Here is a 21,502-nt window from a genome sequence, read left to right as displayed (position 1 = left end):
TTACCTAATTCTTTTTAAGCCCTGTTATGGTTTTGGCCTTCACAACATCCCCTGGCAACGAGTTCCATAAGTTGACTGTATGTTTTGTGAAGAAGTACTTCCTTATATTTGTTTTAAACCTGCTGTCTGTTAATTTCATTGGGTGACCCTTAGTTCTTGTGTTATGTGAAGCAGTAAATTATTCACTTTCACTTTCTCCACTCCATTCATGATCGTATCCCCCCTTAGCTGTCTCTTTACCAAGCTGACAAGTGCCAGTCTTTTAAATCTTTTATATGGAAAGTGTTCTATGCCCTTAATCATATTTGTTGCCCTTTTCTGTACCTTTTCCAATTCTTATGTATCTTTTTTGAGATGGGGGTGACCAGAACTGCACTCAGTATTTGTGTGGCCATGCCATGGATTTATATAGTGGCATAATGATATTTTCGGTCTTATCTATCCTTTTTCCTAATGGTTCCTAACATTCTGTTAGCTTTTTTGGTTGCCACTGCACATTGAGTGGATATTTTCAGAAAGCTATCCATGACAACGCCAAGATCTTTCTTGAGTGGTAACAGCTACTTTGGATCCCATCATTTTGTAGGAATAGTTGGGATTGTTTTCCAATGCGTGTTACTTTGCATTTATCAACACTGATTTTCATCTGCCATTTTGTTCTCGGTTGCCCAGTTTTGTGAGATTCCTTTGTAACTCTTTGCTGTCTGCTTTGGACTTCACTATCTTAAGTAGCTTTGTCTTGTCTGCTGGGACTGCCAACATGAGTGCCAGTTATATAATTTTGGTGGTGGTGGACACCTGTCTACTGTGAATTGGACTGAATTAAAGGCACAGACTTGCTTCTCATAGCTCACCAATTAGCTATCTGATGGTAACTTCTGTCAGTCACTTCCATCCTGTCCCAAATTTGAACTGATGACCTCAAGGTAAAGGTTTCTGTCTCTGTCAGTAGCCGTACTATAAATGATCTGAAAAATCTCAGGACATAAAATTTGTTCAACAGAAGGTCTTTTGTGACCCACTGATGCACAGCATGTCTACTGATGATCCATATGCTATAAATGAAAACAACTTTCTTTGTTCCAAAGAGATCATTGTGGTCATTCTGATTGGTACGCATATAAAAAGGCAGATCACATTCTCAAAATATTTACGTGCATTCATTTTTGTGTTTAAAAAGGTTTATTTCATAACCCATCTTATTTTAACTGTGTATGTATGGTTCTAGGGAGCTCGTACTGTGTCAAGCTTATCAGCAGCTACACTAGCCTCTCTGGGTGGAACTTCCTCCCGGAGAGGCAGTGGGGACACCTCCATCTCCGTTGATACTGAGGCATCCATTAGAGAAATTAAGGTAAGAAGTCTTTGTAAGTAACATGTATTGGTAGGAACTGTCTCTTGCTAGAGGAGTCATTCCAGTCAGAATGTATTTATCTATGTCTTGAAGTTTTTCACTAAGTTTGACCTAGTAAGCAGTGGAATTATTTAAAAGCATAGTTTTATATTTTTCCATCAGTATGTGTGAGAAATTACACATGCAAATCAGTATTGGCAGGAGTGACCAAAAACAGCTCATTCATCTAAAGACTTGGCCCTCCTGAAGTCTAAATGTGGGCAGTAACCGTGGTCTGTTTTATGCAGAGTTGTGTCGCCATTTTGGCCCCAGGATATTAGAGAGACAAGGTAGGTGAGGTACTATTTTTTTATTGGACCAACTTCTGTTGGTGAGAGAGCCAAGCTTTCACAGAGTTCTTCTTCGGGTGATCTGAAGAAGAGCTCTATGTAAATTCGAAAGCTTCTCTCTCACCAACAGAAGTTGGTCCAATAAAAGATATTACTATGGTCTGTTTTGTATTTTCATTTTATTGGTTGGTTAAAAATCTTATTTTTTGGAAAAATGGTGCATAGCTGTTCTAAAAAGAGATGCTGTAGCACAACTGGAAGTTATGGGCTCGATGTAGGAGGACTTGGGTGAAACACTATGGCCTGTGTTATGCAGGAGATCAGACTAGATGATTGGAATAGTTCCATCTGGTATTAAAAACTATAAAAGTGAAAACAAACCCAGTCCCTTTCTCTCTCGCGCCCCTTGGTCACCCCCAAATTATAATATTTTACTTCTTTTGCAGTTCTAGCATCAGGAGGTGACCAAGGGGAAGGAGGGGGAAGAGAGAGAGAGATTGTGTAAAGCTTTAATTGAGCTCATAATTAAAATGAATGTCTTTATTCCATTTGCCAGTGGTATTTCCCACACTTCCTAGGGTGTCCTGTTGGTGCTCATGTTCCCACTTTTCTCTGAAACTTATCATAAAGTGATGTAGTTGTGAGCACCTCACATGCATTAATAAATTTATCTTCACAACACCGCTGTTGGGTGCTAGTAGAGAAATATCATTCTCATTTTACAAATAGGGAACTGAGGCAGAACGAGAGGGGGCGGGGGGGGGGGACTTGCCCAATGTCATACAACCTGTGGCAGAGCTGAAAACGGAATTCAGAGCTCCTGAGTCACAATCTAGTTCCTTAACCACAAGACCATCATTGTTCTAGAAACATCCCATTTTCCCAGTCAAAATGATTAGGACAGGAATATACATCTGTTCAAGACAGATGATTGTGTGAAAAGCCTATACATCTTTTTATAATGAAGTTTAGAAAACTCAAACTAGAGTAGAAACGTGTCTGTAAATGGGAATTTTGAACACCGGCTTCTCACTCAGCTGTGATTACTGCCCATTAGTTTTCTTGACATCATTCACTTTTTTTGCCATTTCCCTCAGGATATCAATGAGTTAAAGAACCAGATTCAGGATGTAGAAGGCAAATACATGCAGGGATTGAAAGAAATGAAGGTACTGGTTTATTGCAGACTGAACATGTGATATTAACATCAACTAAACTTTCAGAGAGGCACAGTGAGAGACAGAACTCGAATTTAACCTGCATGCTTTTATGCTGAAGTGTGAATTAACTAAAAGCATTTCATCAGTGAGGAAAACATGCTTCCCATTCTGATGACCAGTAATCATTTCTCTGGATAATTCTTGGTAATCAGCACATGTAAATATTTATTAACCTCTGTAGAAAAGGTCATTAATGAGAACTTTTACTACTGCGTGTCTTATATTTTGGTGTCTTGAGAATGTATTTAAATCTCCATCAAAAATTGTAATATAAAGATTAGAGTATATAGAAAAATAATCAGTTACTCATTTTTAAATATATCCATAACACAAGAACAGGAAATCACTCAGAATTTGAGGTAAATCTAAAATAAAAGTAAATGCTGATTATTAAGCATGTAACCAACCTGCGGAGTTCAGTGCCATGGGAAATCAAAGTTAAATATTGTAAATGTATTTTAAAAGGCACTTAGTAGAGCGTCCCAGTAAAACAGTTGGTAAGTTATGCGTGCCTGAGGGAGAGGCAATCATATCTCATGCTATACAAGCAGCCCTGGTAGAATGCCATATTGTATGGGGTAAACTGTCGCAGCAGCTGCAGGGGAGGAACGCCTACAAATTCCATGAATACACAAAAGGATTTTGGTGTAGCAGCTAAACAAATGTATCAGTTTGACACTTTACACTATGTATTCAGCAGCATTGGCTCACGTTTTGAAAACAGAAGGCATGTAAAGATGAGTGTACTGGGCACTTGGCATACTAGATACTGTAATACAGTATATATTAGCGTAAATGTTAATTAAAATTCAAACTTTCTCTCCTACTTTTTCCTCATCTGTTCAGTAGTACAAGATACTCGGTTACTGGCATCTTAGGTGACCTGCAAATGGAAAAAATAGTTTGTGGTTTTTTTGAATCTTTTAGATATATGAAGCCTAAACTTTTTTCTCTTATAGATAATAAAATATATATTAGATTCTGCAAACTAATCTACCTTACCCTTTGAGAATAAGTTAACTAGATTTTTGTAATATTGTTCCCTTCAAGTGCATTTGTAGCATTTTTATCCAGGTCTGCTTGTGTCTTCGAAGATCAACAACTTTTTGCTCAGCTGCCTCTGACCTTGCTTTTGGCATAGAATGAGGAACGTATATTTAATTAAAAATTCATTTCCAGCTATAGTAACTTTCTTCAGAATTTGCCAGGAAGAGACTGGAACATTTTAAGCAAACTAAATTCATCCCCTCCCAGAATAAAAGTGTTAAATAGTGAATAGCTTGAAACCTCCGTCTGATTTAGGCTATTTCTTTAGTGGTTTTATTCTCTGTATTCAAATTTAGAATTATTAAATGACAGGTAGATAGTCTAGGGTTGGGATAGAATTTGATAATACTAATAAAACTAAATTAGCCATGTTCTGCTATGATTCTGCATTTACCCTTAATTGTGTGTGCTTTCGTGCCAACTAATTTTAAGGGTTTAATTAATCATGTAGCTGCTTTGATTCCTGATTGCCCTTTCAGCAACTGAAATTTCCTGTCTTGTACAGTACACCTGCAACATGCACCAGTAACATGATTCACATTTAATGATGAGACAGAAGTTCTTGTACCTTTAAAATGTCAGATTGCCTTATTCTTTAATAGTATGCCAAAACAGATTATTAATTTGAAAACTAAGTATTTTGTCATCTTTTCAGATTTAAAAGTCTGCACATTTCCCCCTGGAATGTTTATGGATCTAGTAGAAGTGGAATATTATAAATATCCAAAATTTATCATGGAGGTCCATATAATGCTAGCAATATGACTTCATGAATTGGTGGATTGTTGATCCTAGCTTTAAATTAAGACCTCTGTATAGGCACCTCTTTTGTTTCTTGCCTGCATACTTGCACTGCTGTGCTTTTGAAAGTTGCTGTTCGGGTGGTCTTCATTCAAATTGTATACCTGGAGAGGGTTTAGACCTGCAATGTGACATGGCAAATGGTACCGTTTTATCTTGCCAACACTGCAGCTATTCTTATATCTGAACTGTTCTCATGCTCAGCCTGAGTTCATAAATCTGAATTGCCCAGACAGTTGGAACTTGATCTTAGTAAAGCAGGTTAAGAAAGGGGGTCTAATCAAAGAAGGGGTAAGCATGGGGGGAAAAAATTTATTTCACGCTTCATCTGAAGCAAAAATCTAACCAAAAATGGAGTATAAAGGGCTGGTCTGCACTGAAAATGGACATTACGTGGCTGGTGTCTCAGGTGGGTGAAAAATCTACCCCCCTGAGGGGCGTGGCTATGCTGACCTAACTAACCCCACTACATCAATCGAAGAATTCTTCTGTCGACCTGCTGCTGCCTCTTTGGGAGGTGGACTAACCGCAGTGATGGGAGAACCCTTCCCATTGCTGTAGTGAGTGTCTAAGCCAGGGGTCTCAAACACGCGGCTCCTCGCGCGCCGCCCCTCCCGCCCCCCCAGCGTTTACCTAGAGCGGCTCCAGCCCGAGCTGCTAGGGGTGGTGCCTGAAACAGCAGCAACACACAGACCCCTTTGCTCCTCCTCCCCCAGGTTCCGGCCACTTCCCAGAGCGGTGCGGGGACAGGCAGGCAGGCAGCCTGCCCTGCCCCCGGTGCATGTCGGGCCGGAGCCCGCCCCCCGCGCCACTCCTGCAGCCCAACCCCTGCTGTACCCCGCACCTCTCCTGCAGCCCAACCCCCTGCTGTACCCCACACCACTCTTGCACCACACCCCAACTCCCTGCCCTGAGCTCCCACCACACCCCTGCTGCCCTCCCTGGGGGCAGGAAGGGGGCAGAGTTGGGGTGGGGATTTCAGGGAAGGGGTTGGAATTCCGGCAGGGCCTCATGGAAGGGGTGGAGTGGGGACGGGGCCAAGGGTGGCAGGGGGAGGTGTCAGTAATGCGGCCCTCAGCTAATGTACTAGTCTTCATGTGGCCCTCGTGGTCATTTGAGTTTGAGACCCCTGGTCTAAGCTAACATGCTGCAGTTGGGCCGCTGTAGCATTTTAAGTGCGCGCATAGCCAAAAGGTAGTGTACAGTAACTGCAATTTTTAATTAAACATACTACAGAGTCCTAATTTAAGACCGCAAAAAGCCCAGATATTGCCACCTCTTCTCCCAGGTTTGGGGTCCCAGTCAGCAAAGTTACTTAAGCCCATGGTTAACAGTTGATTCAGTTGGACTGCTTGCATGTCTACAACTAAGCATGTACTTACATACTTTGCAATGTATAAAAGTGCTTTCTTTGAAGTAACCTCTCACTGCACTTACATATTTCTTGTCTTCAGGACTCCCTAGCAGAAGTTGAAGAGAAATATAAAAAGGCTATGGTGTCTAATGCTCAACTAGACAATGAGAAAACAAACTTCATGTACCAAGTTGATACCTTGAAGGATGCATTGTTAGAGTTAGAAGAACAGCTGGCAGAATCCAGGAGGCAATATGAAGAGAAAAGCAAAGTGAGTATGAACACTTCTTGAGAAGCTGAAAGTTGTTTGAAAAAATGTTTTCAGGGAAGAGACAGTACTTTAAAAAAAAAAAAAAAAAAAAATGAAGGGGGGAATGAATCAAGTATATAGAAATCTACCCTTTGAATAGCACTCGTTAGCAACTTGGCTGCCTTTTCTGCCTTTATCTGTAGGCATATGAATATGAGATTTAATTTTATAAGTCAATATTCAGGATATGGTGACTCTTTCACATACAAGCTCATCAGTATAGCTTTATGTATTTCATTTGCATTTTGACTTAGAGAATATCCAAAAAGCCTTTCTGACTCCATAGCGACTTTTGAAGGCTTTCCCGTTTCCTCTGGGACCCGGTTACATACAAAGCTTAATTCAAAAGGCCATAGGAGAGTTGTGTGAGACATACTTCTTAAACAAATTATGGCATTCATGGGGTTAAATATTGAAAATATACTATTGACTTGAATTATTGTCACCTCACTGAGGTGATGGAATAAGCCTCACTGAGTTAACTTTCCTGCAAACTAGTATTTCCTTATGGAGTATTTCCTTATGGCTTATGTGGTAACTTCTCAGGAGCTAAATCTTTGACTCATGAGATATTGGTTAGTGTGTCCTCCATCATGCATAGCTCTTGGGAAACTGTTTGCTTTTAAAATTTCACAATAAGAACTGGCCAAGTTGGAGTACTCTACCTTTTGGAAAAGGTAGGTTCCATTCCTAGTCATTATCTCTGAGGTCAGCAGGGCTTGAGTGCTGTAAATGATGTGCATTCCCCTGGCCCCAAAATCCAGACCGCCCAGTGTCTAAATTGAGCATTTGGTTTGAAATAATCCAGTCCCAATCTCAGATTTCCTTCATAAGAGACAAACAAGCTTAAAATTGAGATATTGATACTTACCCTTGTTTAAAGCACTTTGAGATCTGTGTATGAACAGCTCTAGGTATTATTATTATTATGCATGACAAAAAATATTTCCTTGCCTCTCCAGGAATTTGAGCGGGAAAAGCATGCTCATAGCATATTGCAGTTTCAGTTCACGGAAATCAAGGAGACCCTGAAGCAAAGAGAAGAAATGCTCGAGGTAAGTAATTACTCCGTTGTCTTTAATGTGGTTGTTTGATTCATGTGTTCCAAACTAACAGTTAGAATATAGAAGGCTTAGACAGGAATGGAGAATCTTAGTCCCTGCCCCAGATTTCTCATCTGATGCAGTACTGTAGGTTCAGTCTGTTAGCCCTGAAATGGTTAGGGCTGATGAAAACAAAAATATTTCAGAAGTACTGTTCGTAGTTGGATTTGTATGTTATGCTGTCTTTAATTTCCCAGAATAAGTTATTATATGCTCTGGGCTCCTTCTTGTGGTGAGACTGGAAGAAAAAGGACAATGGCATAAAACTCCAGTAAGGATTCAGAGCAAGATAGTTCCAGTAGACAGGTGTTTGTCATCATACTAAAGGTGAGAGGTTGGCTGTCCCTAGCTGGGTAGGTTTCAGGAGTTGCATTCATCTCTTTGAAGGAAAACAGTTGCATTTTGACTTAGAGAATATCCAAAAAGCTTTTCTGACTCCAGGAAATGTTATCCGTAGCAACTTTTGAAGGCTTTTCTGTTTCCTCTGGGATGCATGTAGGTAGTTTGTTGTACTTTCTTAACACCTGATTTCATTGTTCTTTGCATCACTACAATCTTGAGTTTTTCTTCTGATTAACCCTTTACCTGCTTTCTGTCTCTTTGTGTGCCCCTGCCCCTCAGGAAATCCGACAGCTGCAACAGAAACAGGAGAGCTATATCAGGGAAATTTCTGATCTTCAGGAGACGATAGAGTGGAAAGACAAAAAAATAGGGGTAGGAATCACGCACACCTTCTGAAATTTGCTCAGTTTCACACTGAGCTTCTTTAGCAGACTCTGCACCTGCAAAACCTCATGAATGAAATATTACCCTATACAACGTGACCCTCAATCTGTCTAATAGACTCTTTACATAGAGTTGTGGCTTTAACTTAAAAGATAAGGTCCAAGAAAATGCTTATCTTCTGACCAGATTTGAAAATTCACTGGAGTTCATATAACATGGTGAAATGTGTGCACCCTATCATGGATATGTATAACCAAGAAAGGGAGTGTCCTTTAGTAAAATACTGGCTATTCATGATGTGGTTTCAATGCTGAATGGAATTGGTTTTCTGTTCAAATGTATTACCTTTACTCTTTTAAACCATAACTGCACTGTTGGAAAGGAGAAAGTGGGCTTGTTTATAGCTCACTGGACTCTTGGGATGAAAATCTTCTTTTTTTCCCCACCAGTGTAAACGAAATGTTAACTCTAAAGAGAAATATGGTATAGGCAGTAGCAGATGAGATGTGAGAGAGACTCTTTTCTTGGGTGGACAAAAGAAACCTGGCAAGTCATTTGTCCATGATGTTGTCCTATGACTTATGGCAATTTGAAACCCACAATTTAAAATGGTCAAAGTTTCACTACAGCTGAGAATTTTATACAAGTTTATATTGCATGCTGCATACTTGAGGTATACGCACTATTTCCATGACAGACTGCAAAAGTTCCATGGACGCCACTGAGATCTGTCAGACCAGCTTTCATACCCTTTCTTTAATGTATTTTGATTTAAAAAAAAAACACACAGACACAAAAGTACTATAGGAAATTCCAAGTCAAGAGTATAAAAATCTGTTCTTAGCTGCCTTATTGTATCTAGTTACTGAAAAATCTAATCCCAACACAGTGCAGGATATCGGGTTGAATATTAATTATGACCTCCCCAAACTGAATGTTTGGATTGTCATATATTTACTGTATTTACATTTTTTATGAATTTGTAAATTTAGCCTTTAATCTGTTAATTTTCTCCTTTTCATGCATGTCAGTTCCATTAACTTCTGAATATCTGAAACCTGCTTATTCTTATTTCTAACTTGCCTTACATAGTCTCTTATCCTTTCTTGTTGTCTCCCTGCCTTCTGTCTGTCTGCTCTGTGAACACTCAGGCGTTAGAGAGGCAGAAAGAGTTCTTTGATTCCATAAGGAGTGAGCGGGATGACCTCAGAGATGAGGTGGTTGTGCTGAAGGAACAACTGAAGGTATGCCATAAGAACAGAAGAAACTCTTGTTGCTAAAGCAATTAAGTAATGAGTTGCTGGTTTCTCTGCTGGTGCACTGAACAGAAGAGCTGGTTCCAGCTATCCAGCACTGATGAGCCATATGTACATGTTGCTCTCATTCATTTCAAGAATTTGCTTTTTACTTATCTCCTCTGTGATAGTTGGCACTCCTAATATAGTGAATATAGGTGAGGGGCTGTTGCCCAAGGAACATTTCAGATATTGGGCAACAGACCTACTTTAAAAAGGTGATCAGATCTGTTCTGTCAGCACTTTGAACGAGGCATATTCTCATTGGTTTTGTGATGAAGCAACCACTGCTCAGAATATAAAGGGACAAGAATGTTCAGCCAAATATATTGTTTGAACACCAGACTTTAAAATGTTCCTTCCTTATCCACAGAAACACGGAATAATCCCAAACTTGGAAGTAGCCACCAATGGAGAGGCTTTAGATGGTCTCGATAATGAAGCACATTCAGATTCTACCAAGATTACTCCAGGAGCGACTCAGACCCTACAGACAGCTGGGGATGGGACACTAGGTAAGTGCTGACACTCCACTAGAGCAGTGATACTCAGACTATGGCTTGTGAGCCGCAAATGGCTCTTTAATGTGTCTCCTGCGGCTCTTGGCAGCACACGATATTAAAATGCTGGATGCTTTTACTGTGGTATTAACCAATTAAGTTATCAACTTGCACTGCTTAAATATGAATAGTACTATAGTAAATGAAACAATGAATTCACAGTACCGTGGCTCTTTTAGGTAATGCCAATTGCTAATTTGGCTCCTGAACCACTGAGGTCTGAGTATCACTGCACTAGACTTTTCTATCTGTCTAATCATAATTCATTCACTTTTTTGCTTGAAGATTGAGCATTCATTATTTGGACAATTAACCAGTCACGCAGCTTGTTGAATCACCTCCTATGCCTTTTTCTGCTTCTTGATTATGGTCGCTTCACTTCAAGCATATCATGACATTTTTCTGTACCTGCAAAAGGAGATTTTATTGTATGGTCCCTTTATTCTGCACCCTGAGAAAATAAATGGTCGTGACACAAGTATAAATACAAGATGAGTAGCAGCTTATTTAGCTTAATATTAAAACCTGAATTTAGGAATGTCCTCAACAATCCTACTGTTGCTTTGATTATTTTTTCTAACACAGAGAATTAAGCTGAGAGAGAACCAGAATAAGAGCATTTGAATTCTGATATGTAAATTTAGCACACAAATTCTGTAACGAATATATTATTGGAGAACATACAGGTCTGCTGAACAATAGTTCAGTGTGCTGTTGCAAGACATTTTCACATAGTTCTAAATTCTTAATCTCTAGTACTGTTAAGTATAAAGCAATTTCTATTGCTGGAAATTTTGTAACAATGATATGCTCAGCAATGTGTACAGGAAGTATACATTATATGTGTGTGTCCTCAGACAAGGAGGAATCTGGTTGGCAAAGATTCTGACTTGGTGCAATTATATTGTATAGTCAGAATCTGAACTGATTAGCTATTGAACTTCCCACTGTCTCATTAGCTCATGGAAGAGGAGGGAATACTCTATTTTTATTTCTGAATTGAAATACTAGCAAATCTCAACAGGCAGCCAACCATGTAATTAGAAGTAGGAGTTTTCTCAGATTTAGCTGTTGGCAGCTTTCTCATTCCATTAGGTGAAAACAATTTGAAACAACAAAAACAGGGTCTGAGAACATTTAAAGTTATATCTAAAACTCTCTAGTCTGTTTTAACGTATTCTGATTCCATGGAAACAGGTACGTCATAGGAACAAAAGCTAATACATGACATTGAGTGCTGGTTAACACCTGCGTTTTTGCTCCTAAAGTGCTGCAAATTGGAAGAAAAATTATATTTTTAAACAATACTTGAGAAAGAAATATTGTCCCTTTTGGATGGATGTAGTGGCTGGAAGAAGCGCTAAATAACTGAGCTTCAACCTTGTGGCTTATGTCTGATATCCGTGTATTCAAAACATTTGCCTGCCAATCAGATCCCATCTTCCATAACACTCATTATACACCCTTATTTATAAAATAGTGCCCGTTTTTTAAGTCAATAGCTATAAAATATTGCTGAGTATTAGGTAAGTTACTTGGTTGTAATGCCATCAAACAAACACAGCTTGGCAATAATAATACCGTATAGAGCAATGTGAGGGTTAAAAATATGGTGAATACTTGTGGATCATATAGCTTGTACTTGTTAGCAGCAAAAAACCCCAAAACTCTACCTTTGTCTCATAATCTTAAATCTGCGAGTTTTGTTACATTACTATTAATAAACTGCACTGCTTGAAAAATGTTCATCTCATTTATGAAAGCTGTACTTCATACAGCTTCAACTAGAGAAATCTTTAACTTATCTGATGCCAGAATCAGATACAACTCTTGCTTTTGGGAAAGCGGGGGGGGTTCACTGATCAGAGAATTTACTAATTCAATTGCTGCTTTGCCTCACGTAATTGGCAAAAGCTGATCTTTTATTAACCGATTCTTTTAATTCATTTTCTCTTTTGGGGTTTAAGTGGGGAGGTAAGTGTTACATGTTTAACAAATTTAAGTAGTCACCCCTTGGTGTAGTCCCTTCAACTTTCTCAATGGTCTTTTAGGCAGAGCGAATGAAGTGGAGATGAAAGATGAGATTTTGGAGGATGTGGGGAAAAGAGAAATCTTGCAGAATACTGAGCATGAGGAACACAAAGAGGAGTCTGAGGAGCGGGAAATTGTAAAGGAGTGTACGGAGATAAAGACATTGCATGCTGATGAAAATACAGAGGCAGAGAAAACCATGGAAGACAATGATGTCACATCAACAGTGATGTTAAGTAGTGGATGTGAGGAACAAATTCAAAGCCACACAGAACATGTTTCAGGAAATGTTTCTTCCACTGAAAATAGTGATGTAATTGAGTTGAGAAAGGAAACAGAATCAGGAGATGATAGCATAGAAGCCCAACAGCCTGGTAGTAAGGAATCTGAACATAGTGATTTAAATCACTTGACTAATGAGAATTGGGAAACAGGTACACTGCAAAGTCAGGGTATTGAGACTCCTCTGGGAATACCTACTGACATAGACACAGAGCATGAATCTGAAAGAGTTGCACAAGAGCAGAAAGTACAACAAGAGGATTTTACAATTTGCCAGAGAGAAGACAGTATTGAAATATTTCAGGAAGCTCTTGATTTTGTGGTTAGCAGCCATGCATCAGCTTCTGAACAGTCAGGATCACCAGAAGGTGCAAGAGCAGGTACAGGTAATGAAGAATCACATGTGGAGGCTCACACTGAAAGTCTCTGTCAAGCAGAAGAAAGCACTGAAAATGAGGTTATGAGTAGCTTGGAGAAACAGCTTGATGAAGATGAAGGGTGCATAGACAGAACAATTAGTAAAGTAGGGAGTGGTAAAAATGAGAGTGATACAGCCGAAGAAGAAAATAAGACTGGAAATACAGTTCCGAGTCAGGGAAGGAAAGAAGTAGATTCTGTGGAAGATGAGGGAGAAGCAACATGTGAAAGTGAGGTCACACCAGATACAATTGTAAAAGAACAAAAGCCAGATGAAACACATACTCTATCCACTTTTTCAAAGAGCGATCTGATATTAGCGGAAGAGGAAGGAGATATGCAAGATGAGGCAGAGAATGAGAAGGATATTGCTGGGAAGGGACAAACAAAAGACATAGGAAAGATGGAAGAATTGACAGGCATGTTGGATGTACAACCAGATTCTGAAAACAAAAGGGTGGAAGAAGAGGAACCTGTGGCATCCCTAGATGAATTTGCAGAGGTAAAAGAGGGTGTATCGCATCAGACAGGGCAGGACCAAGATGTCATGAAAGAGAGTCAGTCCCAAGAAACTATTTTAGTTCCTTGTCCCAGCGATCATGAAATTGAGGAGTCAAACACAGAAATGTGGGATGAATCTAGGAAAGGAAAGGAAAGTAGAGGTGAGTTGATGGAAGATGAGAGAACACAGGTAGAAACCCAAACAATTAAGTGCAGTGAAGAAATAAAGAATAATCCAATACAAGAAAAAGATAAGACTGTAGAAAATGAAATGCAGAAAGTAGTTAAACAAGAGGAAGATGAATCTAGACAAGAATTGACTCAAGATGTCAGTGTAATAATTGAAGAGAATGTTGATGATAAAGAGGCATCAGTGGAAAGTAGCGAGAAGCTGGATCTTCCAGACCAGCAGCATGATAGATTTGTTTCTGATGATAGTTCATTGCAGAAAATCACAAAACTATCACAGCAACTTAGTGAATCCCTTGAAGGCAACACAAGGGAAATGGAAGTTCAGAACGCTGTGTTAGATGATGCATGTCAACTTAGCAGAAAAGAAAGGGATACAAAACAGATGGGAAATGGGAATGAGGAAGATGAAAATAAAGGAATTGAAGAGCAGCATGAATTACAAGAAGTTAAGAAACAGGAAGTTGTTCCAGATATTGAGGAAGATGCTGATTACCTCAAGACACAGAAAGCAGAGCTGGATGAGAAGCCCGATGAACAAGTTGAGGTGGAGGGTCAAGAGGAGGAAATAGTGGAAGATGATGGTAAAAAAATTGATGTTGATGATGAATTAGGGCAGATATTAAAAGCTCCTGGAAGGCATGATGCTGAGGAAGTTAATACACAAACGTTGGAGGAAGTTAGGGAAAAGGAAATAGTCTCAGAAACTGCCAAAACAGAAAAAGGTGAAAAGGAGGAAACTCATCAAAGCAGAACCCAGAGTGTAGAGAATGAGGCCATGATTACTGAAGGCAATGCTAGTATCCAGCAGGAAAAAGGAAAGGGAGCTGAAGAAGCTGGTCATTTGCAAACTGATGCATCTCAGTCTGCAGCTCCAGAAAAAGCATGTGATCTGGTGGAGGACGAAACTGGAAATGAAAAAGTGTTAGACAGCAATGATATGGAAAAAATAGCTGATGGATATTCATCAGAACAGGAGTTAGGAAACGTAGGAAACACTAGGGATGAAAGCAAAGAGGATATGCAAGCTAGTAGAAGGGGCAAGGGTAGATCTAAAGAAGATTGTATGATATCATGAGTTCAAAACTAGGACCCAAATAAGTTACATACCATTCTATCGGTTTCAGTACAAAAATGCATTTTGCACAATAAATCAGACTTTAGAAATACTCTTTAAGTTTCTCTGAATGCAAGTCTCCTAGTACAATGTCAATCTATACATATGGGCATCCTTCCAAGTTATTTACTGCGATACATGTCCACCAGAGATTAAACATGTAGATTTGTTTTAAATCTCTCAGGTTTCATATTTTATCACCAAAAGAACAAGTAGCACAAATGTACTGTTCAGGTTCACGTCTAGTTAAAATGCTTCTAAGGCAGATCTCTCCTACCAAGAGACCTTAAATACTGCTCTTATTTTCTAGACTAGTTTTAAGCAAATTAGATGTTTTGAATGTACTTAAATATCTGCCATACGTCTCTGTTAGGTGCATCACCACGTCATGGTAACTATCATAAAGCAACTCTCAAGTATTACAGCACTTCTTTGTGAATACCTAAAGATTCAGGAACCAAATATCACTGCTAAAATTAAAATATATATATATAAAAACCCACTTTGTGTATGATTTTAGTATGAACACATTCCAAAGCATGGTATATAAGATAAACACACGAAATGCCAAAATATTAGTTAGGTCACTGTGAATCTTAGTCTGCACACTTTCTTAAACTCTCTACTGTTCTTTCAAAGTAAAACTTGTTAGTCTTCTGAAAGGAATAAGTGTATACATGTTTACTTAATCTAGGCACTTTGCACCAGAATAAGCCTTCTACATCATGTCTCTCACATGTGCTTTTTTATTGTTTTAGGACTGTTTTGGTACACACACTGTGTGTAGATTTTCTGTCAAGTACATTTTATTGCAAAGTTAATAGTATGATAAAATATCTATTTTTCTTAGAGGAAAGTTGGTTTAAATTGCATTTCCTTATTGCATTGTCTTTTTTGCAAAAATATGGTTATGAAAGAATGTTTTCTTATCTCAATATATATACTTTTTCCTTCCTCCTTGCCAGGATGAAGTCAATTTTGAATGTCTTAATCTTTTTGAATGTCTTAATCAGATAATTGGTATTGCTCTTTGTACTAGTGCCCATATAGCCAAACCTGCCTTTTTGAAAATCTCTCTCAACAGCTAGATTGCTTGTGATAGCCTGAATATAAACAGTAGAGATGTATGTCTTTTATTTGCAAGTTTTAAACCAGCTGGGAAGAAATGTGTTTTTTGCAAGAGGAAACATTCTTTTAAACTTGTTTTAAGCAATGAAATCAATGCACACTCAAGGTTTTGGGTGGTCTATAGCAAGATATTGCTCGTATTGCTGTTACAAAATTAGTAGAGTGCAAATAGATTGAAAAGATTCAAGATGTATATCACAAATGTACTGAGCTGTATATAATTGAAATAAACTTATTTTATACTTTAAAATACCTGTCCAGAGCACTACTTGCAAACCTGCATAAAATTCAGTCTAAACTGATGAGATTCTAAAAGCTTTTTTTGTAAAAAGGCATTGCTCAGTGGCTTTATGTATTGTAATTTCCCTAAATGTCTAAGTTCTTTCTTATCGACAATTTTTCCTCCATGCTATAGGTAGTAGAATTAATGTGATTTAATGAAACCTTGACCTCCACATCCCAGGAATTTCATACGACATTGCATGAGTCAGTAATTTTAAACCTACAGTGCCTTTTACATGGCTTCCTTTCTGACACTGTGATGGCAGCTTTGGTGCAGTTTCTGTGAAAATGCGCAATCCTTAAGATTGAGGCCAATAAATGTTAATATTGGAATATAATCGTTATAATATTAATTTGATGAACTGCTACAGGTCTTCAAAGCACCTCTTATTGTATAGCACAGTTAACTAGTATGAAGATTTTTTCATTGCTTGAAAAAATGGAATATAAATAAATGTGCCCATTAGACTTTGTCAATAATTAGGAAGTCATTTATAATTAGATATGTGTTAGAATGATGCCTAATCCACTGAAGCATATACCAGCACTTGGTATGTCTGGAGACAACTTGTTCATAAGGAGAAATGTAATTTAAATATTTCTGACATAATTGTGGGGAAGTTAATACTAGTTTTTCAGCGTGTACACATCTGTAAGAACTTTTTAGAACATTAGTATAGGGCCAGGGAAACAGATAAATGATGACTCGTTTAATAACTTGGTCATATTGTCGTCATCTGTTTTTCCAAACTTGGGCTCTGTCTACACTGGGTATTTGTCATGATTTCAGCATTCTGTGGCCAGCCATCAATGTAGCAGAGTTTTACTGGTGCAGCTACCTCCGTGACTGGCCACCAATTGCTGAAATCAGGGCAAATACCCAGTGTAGACAAGGCCTCTGAGTTCTTGGGTCACTTTCAGATATGAATCTCCACTCATTTTTGTATGTATGCTTTGAGTTATGTGCACTGCATGAGTGTGGTTCCATGCAGGCAAATCATCTTGAAAAGAACCACAGATAATAGGGAAAAATGGTTACTTACCAGTCCTCCAAGATTACACAGATGACACCCAGCAAAGTGTGTACTGGTATATAGGAAACATGACTTCCCATGTAATAATGCCAAAGATTAGGAAGTATGCAACTGAAAATCAGATTATTTGGTGTGATACTTCCATAGTACATAACAGCTCATGCTTATAGCTACAACTGCTTTTAGCTGTGGAGGTCCCCTGGTCAGTCCCATATGATGGCAGTTGTCAGACGGACAAAGTAATCGGATGGTTTAATTATAGTGGACTTGAATCCTCTTTCAGTCAACAAAAGCACAAATTCGTGGAGGAAACTCATTGATTCTTTAATGAAATTCATGTCATGTCTGTAGTTTCTTTTGCATGTGGGGCTATTGAGTGATCAGAGCTAGCCTTTGGGGCCCTCCAAAACCAGTGGCCAACGGCTCCCGTTTATCTGGGTATCTAGCAATGGCAGTGCTATTCTCAGCTTTCATATACCAAAAAAAAAAAAAGTTCCTAGTACTCTTCTTTCTAAAACTAGCCTTGAAAATTAGTCTCTGAAATTTTCCTAAAGATTCATGGTTTACTTGCAGTCCGCCACCACCACCTTTTAGCTGCCACGCTGGCCTTTCGGGTCCACATAACCCATGGTTTGGGGATGGTCGCAATCCCAAATCAGTTCACAGGTCTGGGGGAGCAGTACTGCCCATGCTGCTACTGATGGCACTAGGACTCCTGCACGTTCTCCCACTTGACTTCTTGCAATTGGCCAGCTACACTGCTGGGCAGCCACAGCGACTTCTGGCCACAACGAAGATCGTTGACTAGCGTGAGACAAAGCATAGGTTAAATGTGGGATGGAGAGCAAAGGTCTCCTGTATCCATATCTCAGCTCTGGCACTCTCTGTATAGCCTTTGTCAAGTCACACACCCTGTTTTAGTTTTCACCATCAGCAAAATGGGGATACGCTTTACCTGTAAAGTAGGAAACTAGCTACCACCCCTAAAAGGCACCGTAGAATTCAGTACAAGGGAGTTATCATCCTACTGCCCCGCAGACATTTGGCTTGTTAGAAAACTTGCAAAATTTCAAAATAAAAATATAGCGGGTTTGTGGGTTTTTCTTCACAGACCCCAGTAAAAGCTCCTTTTCTATGCGTGTGATGAGGGGTGGAAAGGGGAGAACCTACAGAACTCCTTTTTTACACACACATGCATGCTAATTTTGTTTGTACCTAGAACCACCATTTCACTTGCCCTCCCCCAAATCCTCACACCTGCACAAGACTCATGTGATTGAAGTAGACAGGAGTCCATTATGTTGTGGGGCGTGATGAGAAAAACTGCCTTGCAAATGCCCCCAAAAATGCAAAGGACTGCTCTAAAAATAACTGACAATTGCTTCCATTCTGGACACTGCAGATATATTTCAAACACAAAAGGTATATTTTACCATACTGTAAATACTGTGGTAGTTGTGTAATAATTATATGTATATATGTGTGCATGGTTAATTTAGCTTCCAGAATTAAATGGACCATTTGGCAGGTGGGGCTGTACTAAATTAAAACTCATTCTTTAGCAGTTTGCTTTCTGGGTCTTCTTCTGATGTTTGGCTTCCAACCCTGTCTCCAGCCTTGAAATACTTTTTCTTGCTCTTCTATTCTTTGGCTTTGTTTCCATTTTTCCTCTATTTTCCTTCTTTAAGCAGGGTATTCTGCTCTCCACCTCCCTTTGCTTTTCGGCCACTGTATATGCACATGCATATGTGTTTCAAACCAAGTTATTTATTTTGCAGGACTTACCACAATGTCTCGTATGTGGGTAATCGTCCGTTCCTCCCTTCCTCTCCACCCCCACTTTCAGTTTCATATCAGGAAAGTTTTGCTTTCCCAAGAAAGTATACAAAACGTGGTTTCATATCGATGCCTGGCTGCCACAATGATGGGTGTTCTTGAAATTCCCTGTGTCCTGTCCATTTCTTGGGCAGTTCTGAGTGCTGAATGGTTTCATACAGTAGATGTACAATGTTGCTGAACTGTCATGTTACTTATGATATGTATGTGTGTTGTATCAGACACCACAGATAAAAAGGTGCAATTTCATAATCTTAGAATGACCTCTTTGTGATTATATGCACACCACAGTGATGAATTACTGCATTATCCCGAGTTACCGTTGTTAGTTGTAGCTTTGCCATATATAGAGGCTTCCATTTAAAAAGTCAACATTTTCTCATTTACCATTCACTGGTATCTGCGATGCCATAGTTATTTCCTGTGTTAAGTATAGTATGTCAACAAAGAAAAAGGGTAATAATGTAGTGAGGACCTTTTGCATATATAAGATCTAAAAAGCCCTACTGTCTTCATATTTTAAAAAATTCAAAACCTACAGTGTAGGTCTCTTTACACAAATTATATCCTTAGGCGTATATTCAGTAAAATCTATAACAGATTGTGAGTTGTCAATTGCAGACTAAGAAATGCAGGAACTTTTTCCTGAATTAACTTCTAATGTTGGCAGTTAACTTAGTAGGCCAGATCCTGATGTGGTAGTTGAACATTCAGCACCTATAGGTTTGGCTCTATGTAGCTGACTGCATATCTGTAAGGAGTGCTGTGGGGGTGTAGCTTCGTTGGTCGCAGGATACTAGAGAGACGAGGTGGGAGAGATAATATATTTTACTGGACCAACTTCTGTCCACTCTGTGTCTGTCTGTAGGGAGCACAAAGTAGTATCTATGCTCTACAGAATAAGTATAAAACAAAACACTGAGCAGCTTGTAGAAAGGAAAACTCTTTTGGTCAAATTCAGCTGCTCTAAAGGAATACATTTTTCAATGTATTTTGTTCAGTATAAAGGTAAAATAAACTTGGTGGTAATGTAGCTCCATAGTTCATAAAATCACTTGTTGCATAAAACATATGGCACCTGCTGAAATGTTTCCCTTTGAGGCAAAGAGAAGAGACTAGTGTTTGTTTACTCACTTCAATTTTCTTTTCTCAGAATTATCTTTTTAATTCTGCAAAATAGTGTGCTCCCTTGTATTTGTATACTGATCCCCTACTGCTTCAAAATTCAGGTCTAACACAGCAAGTCATTGAAGCCAACAATCTCCTATTTATATTCATCCTGAAGGACTAAAATGGAGAGAACCACTTCACCAGACTTTATTTCTTTATATATATATCACACAGACAAATGTTTTACTAGAGATAACGAAAGAAAAGGTTGTAGCCAAGCTACTTAGTTACAAAGATTTTAAAATGTTAACATGTGATTAGCAATGATTGCAGGTGTATATAATCTCTTGCTAATATTAAATTTTAAAGATTTGTGAGATTTTTGTGTTGCAGTTGTGTTTGACCCTAGAGTTCTTGCATGCTAACCTAAAGTAGAAGATTAGCCTGTTTGCATGCAGCTGGGTGCTGCTACTGAAGTGACAAGCATGCTCAGTGAGAATGACATAACTTCCTTTGGCTGAAACCCCTTCCCAGTCCTGTCTGTGACCTCATTTCCTGTGGTACGTGCATAACTTCCTTCATCATTAGTTTCACTAACCTTCACAATTCTTTCTTTGATTAAATGCAGTATATACCCTGAAAGGTGTAGATCAGCACTGAGCTCTCTCTTTTCTCTTTCAGACAGACTGAAAAAGCTCATTGGTGAACGAGAATCCTTGCTAGAACAGGTAATTCACATATTTCAGTATTGCTGGATGCCTGGTAAGCGACATAGTGACGAGGAGATTTACAAGAGAACAAAATACTCCTCTAACATAAAGAGCCTAGGCAATAATGCCCAACAAACACCGCAGCTGCTGCTGGAAATGCCGCTGCTATTGCTTCCCTTCCTGTGTTCAGTGTTTGGATTCCACAGGAGCTGGGGTCAGCTTTGCACACGGGAGGTACATTTATGGGGTTGGGTATAAGGCAGATTTCTGCCAAACACAGTCATAGACGGGAAAGGAGACACTCGAAAACCATCTTCATAAAAAACTTCATCAGGATTTCAAACGGGATTTTTTCCTCCCAAAATGAGCTAGTTGCATGTTACAGGGCTAACTGCATTGTAGACCCCTCCTGGTCTCTTCGAGGGTGCCCCATTCAGGTCTCTGGCCTCACACAGCCACCTTTCTTGGAGTGGAATCGTGCTTTTCTTCTACTCAGACTAGGCCTTGCACAGCAGTCCCCAAAGTGAACCATGATTATTTCAACAGGCAGTTCTGTTCTCTCGGGAAGCAATGATGGTGATAAACAGTGAGCAGACAGCCTTCTTAAAGCAAAGTGCTTAGAACAAAACCATTCCAGAGAAAACAGCCCTTTAAACAATAAACAGTCTGCATGCTGGCCTGTCTTTGCATAAGGCTTATCATTAAGACTATCATTTTGTCATGTGGAAGGCACTGAATTTTGTCATGGATATTTTTAGTAAAAGTC

The 21,502-nt window shown here is 39.1% G+C and overlaps 1 protein-coding gene across 41 annotated transcripts in view; it reads left to right on the top strand.

The window, feature by feature from the left end:
- LRRFIP1 (LRR binding FLII interacting protein 1) overlaps positions 1–21,502 on the top strand; it is a 193,116-nt gene that overhangs the window by 161,582 nt on the left and 10,032 nt on the right. For 33 of the 41 annotated variants that reach the window (XM_054043449.1, XM_054043448.1, XM_054043446.1 and 30 more), the window contains 8 exons: positions 1,229–1,354; positions 2,781–2,852; positions 6,206–6,376; positions 7,378–7,470; positions 8,140–8,232; positions 9,396–9,488; positions 9,913–10,054; positions 12,151–16,014. In XM_054043449.1, the coding sequence (XP_053899424.1) occupies positions 1,229–1,354; positions 2,781–2,852; positions 6,206–6,376; positions 7,378–7,470; positions 8,140–8,232; positions 9,396–9,488; positions 9,913–10,054; positions 12,151–14,597 (3,237 nt within the window). In that variant the 3' untranslated portion in view covers positions 14,598–16,014. Of the gene's footprint in view, positions 1–1,228; positions 1,355–2,780; positions 2,853–6,205; positions 6,377–7,377; positions 7,471–8,139; positions 8,233–9,395; positions 9,489–9,912; positions 10,055–12,150; positions 16,015–20,707; positions 20,755–21,502 lie in introns of those variants that run through there. The other 8 variants (XM_054043456.1, XM_054043454.1, XM_054043450.1 and 5 more) reach the window with 5 other exon arrangements.

The sequence above is a fragment of the Malaclemys terrapin genome, chromosome 11, assembly GCF_027887155.1.
Source record: "Malaclemys terrapin pileata isolate rMalTer1 chromosome 11, rMalTer1.hap1, whole genome shotgun sequence".
Classification (NCBI taxonomy): Eukaryota; Metazoa; Chordata; order Testudines; family Emydidae; genus Malaclemys; species Malaclemys terrapin.
Note: the sequence above shows the minus strand (reverse complement) of the source record. Positions and strands in the feature narration are given on the sequence as shown.